General features: G+C 69.2%; 1 protein-coding gene and 1 pseudogene across 3 annotated transcripts in view; both read left to right on the forward strand.

Moving 5' to 3' along the window:
- SBNO2 (strawberry notch homolog 2) overlaps positions 1–2,541 on the forward strand; it is a 49,189-nt gene extending 46,648 nt beyond the window's left edge. For all 3 annotated transcript variants that reach the window (XM_040629670.1, XM_040629671.1, XM_040629672.1), the window contains 6 exons: positions 70–164; positions 252–344; positions 468–599; positions 798–874; positions 1,060–1,250; positions 1,331–2,541. In XM_040629670.1, coding sequence (XP_040485604.1) covers positions 70–164; positions 252–344; positions 468–599; positions 798–874; positions 1,060–1,250; positions 1,331–1,812 — 1,070 coding nt within the window. In that variant the 3' untranslated portion in view covers positions 1,813–2,541. The remainder of the gene's footprint in view (positions 1–69; positions 165–251; positions 345–467; positions 600–797; positions 875–1,059; positions 1,251–1,330) is intronic.
- LOC121102449 overlaps positions 2,085–2,550 on the forward strand; it is a 2,633-nt pseudogene continuing 2,167 nt past the window's right edge.

The following is a 2,550-nucleotide window of genomic DNA, read 5'->3' on the forward strand; positions in this document are numbered from 1 at the left end:
GGGGGGGGGGGGGGGGGGGCAGGCGGGAGGGTCTCACCCCTGCGCGTCCTCTCCACGTCCTCTGCACAGACCTGGCTCCGGGCATCGATGAGATCTATGAGGAGAGCCAGCAGGTTTTCCTGGCCCCTGGGCACCCCCAGGACGGGCAGGTGGTCTTCTACAAGGTGAGGAGACACAGACCCGCCCAGCAGGTCCAGGCCTGGCCCCAGCGCCAGGCCCCCTGCGTGCTCTAAGCCCATGTGCTCTTGCAGATCAGCGTGGACCGCGGCCTGAAGTGGGACGAGGCTTACGCCAGGTCGCTGGAGCTGACGGGCACCCATGATGGCTTCTACCTCTCTTACAAGGTGGGCGGCTGGGCCGCTGCACGGCCCCTGGGGGCAAGACCCCAGTGGGGAGCGGGGCAAGGGCGGGGGAGGGAGGGCAGCAGCCCCCACCTGCCCGCCTCATGCGCACGCCCGCCTGCCCAGGTTCGGGGCAACAAGCTAAGCTGCCTGCTGGCCGAGCAGAACCGCGGCAAGCACTTCACAGTGTACAAGCCTAACGTGGGCCGGCAGAGCCAGCTGGAGACGTTCGACAGCCTGTGCCGGAAGTTCCGCCGGGTACCGTGGGGCTCACGGGGAGTGGGGCTGATGGACTGGGGTGCCGCCCGGGGCCTAGGGGCGCCTGTTCCTCCGGTCGCGCCTGACGGGCCCTCCCGTGCCGTTCCGCTGGCTGCCAGGAGCCGGCGGAGCAGGCCTGGGGCGCCCTGCACGGGGGGCACGGCCGTGCAGGTGGCTCACGAGGCTGCGTGTCCCCAGGTGACGGCGGAGGAAGCCCGGGAGCACTGGGAAAACAGCTACGCCTTCTCGCTGACGCACTGCAGCCACACTGCCTGGTGAGGGCCGGGGGACGGGGCGGGCCCTCTCTGCAAAGCAGCCGGACGCTGGGGGGGGCACGCGGTCCCTACAGACCGCTCATGGCTGCAGGGGGGCGTGCCCAGGACCCCGCGGGGGCCGGTGGGGGGGGGAGCGCGGAGGGGCGCGCTTCGCCCTGAGCCTGGCCTCCCCTGCCCGCGCGCAGGAACCGCCACTGCCGGCTGGTGCAGGAGGGCAAGGACTGCACGCAGGGCCTGCGGCTGCGTCACCACTACATGCTATGCGGGGCCCTGCTGCGCGTGTGGGGCCGCATCGCTGCCGTCATGGCCGACGTCACCAGCAGCAGCTACCTGCAGATCGTGCGCCTCAAGACCAAGGACAAGAAGAAGCAAGTCGGTGAGCGCGCGGGCACAACGGGGGGTGGGGGGGCGGTGGGCACCGCCTCGGGGGCCCTGACGCTCCGTCCCGGCCCCCAGGCATCAAGATCCCCGAGGGCTGCGTGCGCCGCGTGCTGCAGGAGCTGCAGCTCATGGATGCAGACGTCAAGCGCAAGAACGCGCGCGGCCGGGGCTTCCCCGCGCCACTGCCCGCCCTGCGCCCGCTTGCGCTGCCCTGCGGCCCCGGCGAGGTCCTGGACCTCACGTACAGCCCGCCGGCCCAGGCCTTCCCGCCGCCCTCGCCTTTTGCCTTCCCGCCCCCGCCCCCGGACCCCGCGCCCGCCCCCAGTGGCCTGCTGCTGGGCGCCCCGGACACGGCCGCGGACCCCGCCGCCCTGGTGCACCAGGGCCGCGACATCAACTTCAAGGAGGTGTTGGAGGACATGCTGCGCTCCCTCAACGCTGGGCCGCCCACCGGTCCCCCCGGGCCAGGCGCAGGGGCAGCAGGGGCGCCCAGTGGGGGCGGGGGCCCCGAGCGGCAGAGCGTCATTCAGTTCGGCCCCCCCTTTCCAAACTCCTAGGCCCGGCAGGCAACCGGAGCCAGTGTCCGAGAGGAAGCTTAGTTATTTGCAATACGCGCCGTGTCCACAGGGACTCAGTCTTCTCTCCTACTCACGTGGGGGCTGAGCGAGGCCAGGCTCCCCTGCGGACTACCAGGGAGGGGGGCTGCGGTGCCCCTCCTCCAGTTCCGGAGGCCTCCACTGCAGTGCCTTCCCTGCCGGCGGCCGGGCAGACCCCTCCAGATGCTGCCCGCCCTTCCGGGCTCTCCGAGGCAGTGCAGGTCCCACTCAGGATGACTCGGGGTCTAGACTCGGAGTCTAGGCTCGGGCAGGGCCTAAGGGTGGGGGGCCCACCCTTCCTGTGCCTCTGTCCTCTGCTGCCCCCCAGGGCTAGGCAGGGGCTCCCCAAACCACCTCACCCCACCCACCTTACAGGGCCTGGTCTGATCGGAAGCCCTGAAATCCACAAAACTGGGTGGCCCCAAGAGCTGGAAACTCAGGAAACCCCAGGTGCTCAGGGCCCTGCCTTCACTGGGGGGCTCCATGGGACAGACCCCCCCCCATTTAATATATGCAATTCTTCCCCACTCTCTTTGCTCCCTAAATTATTGCCCGGCCACCTCTCCCAGGCCCCAGAATCTGCCGTGGAGCTGGCGGTGTGGACGGGCCCCCTGGTTTCTATGTGTATTTATAATGAATTCAAGTGTACATATGTAAAGAGATCTTTTTTAAATATATGTGCCTTTTCACTTCTGCCCA

Source organism: Ursus maritimus, unplaced genomic scaffold, assembly GCF_017311325.1.
Source record: "Ursus maritimus isolate PB19 unplaced genomic scaffold, ASM1731132v1 scaffold_14, whole genome shotgun sequence".
NCBI classification, from domain to species: Eukaryota; Metazoa; Chordata; class Mammalia; order Carnivora; family Ursidae; genus Ursus; species Ursus maritimus.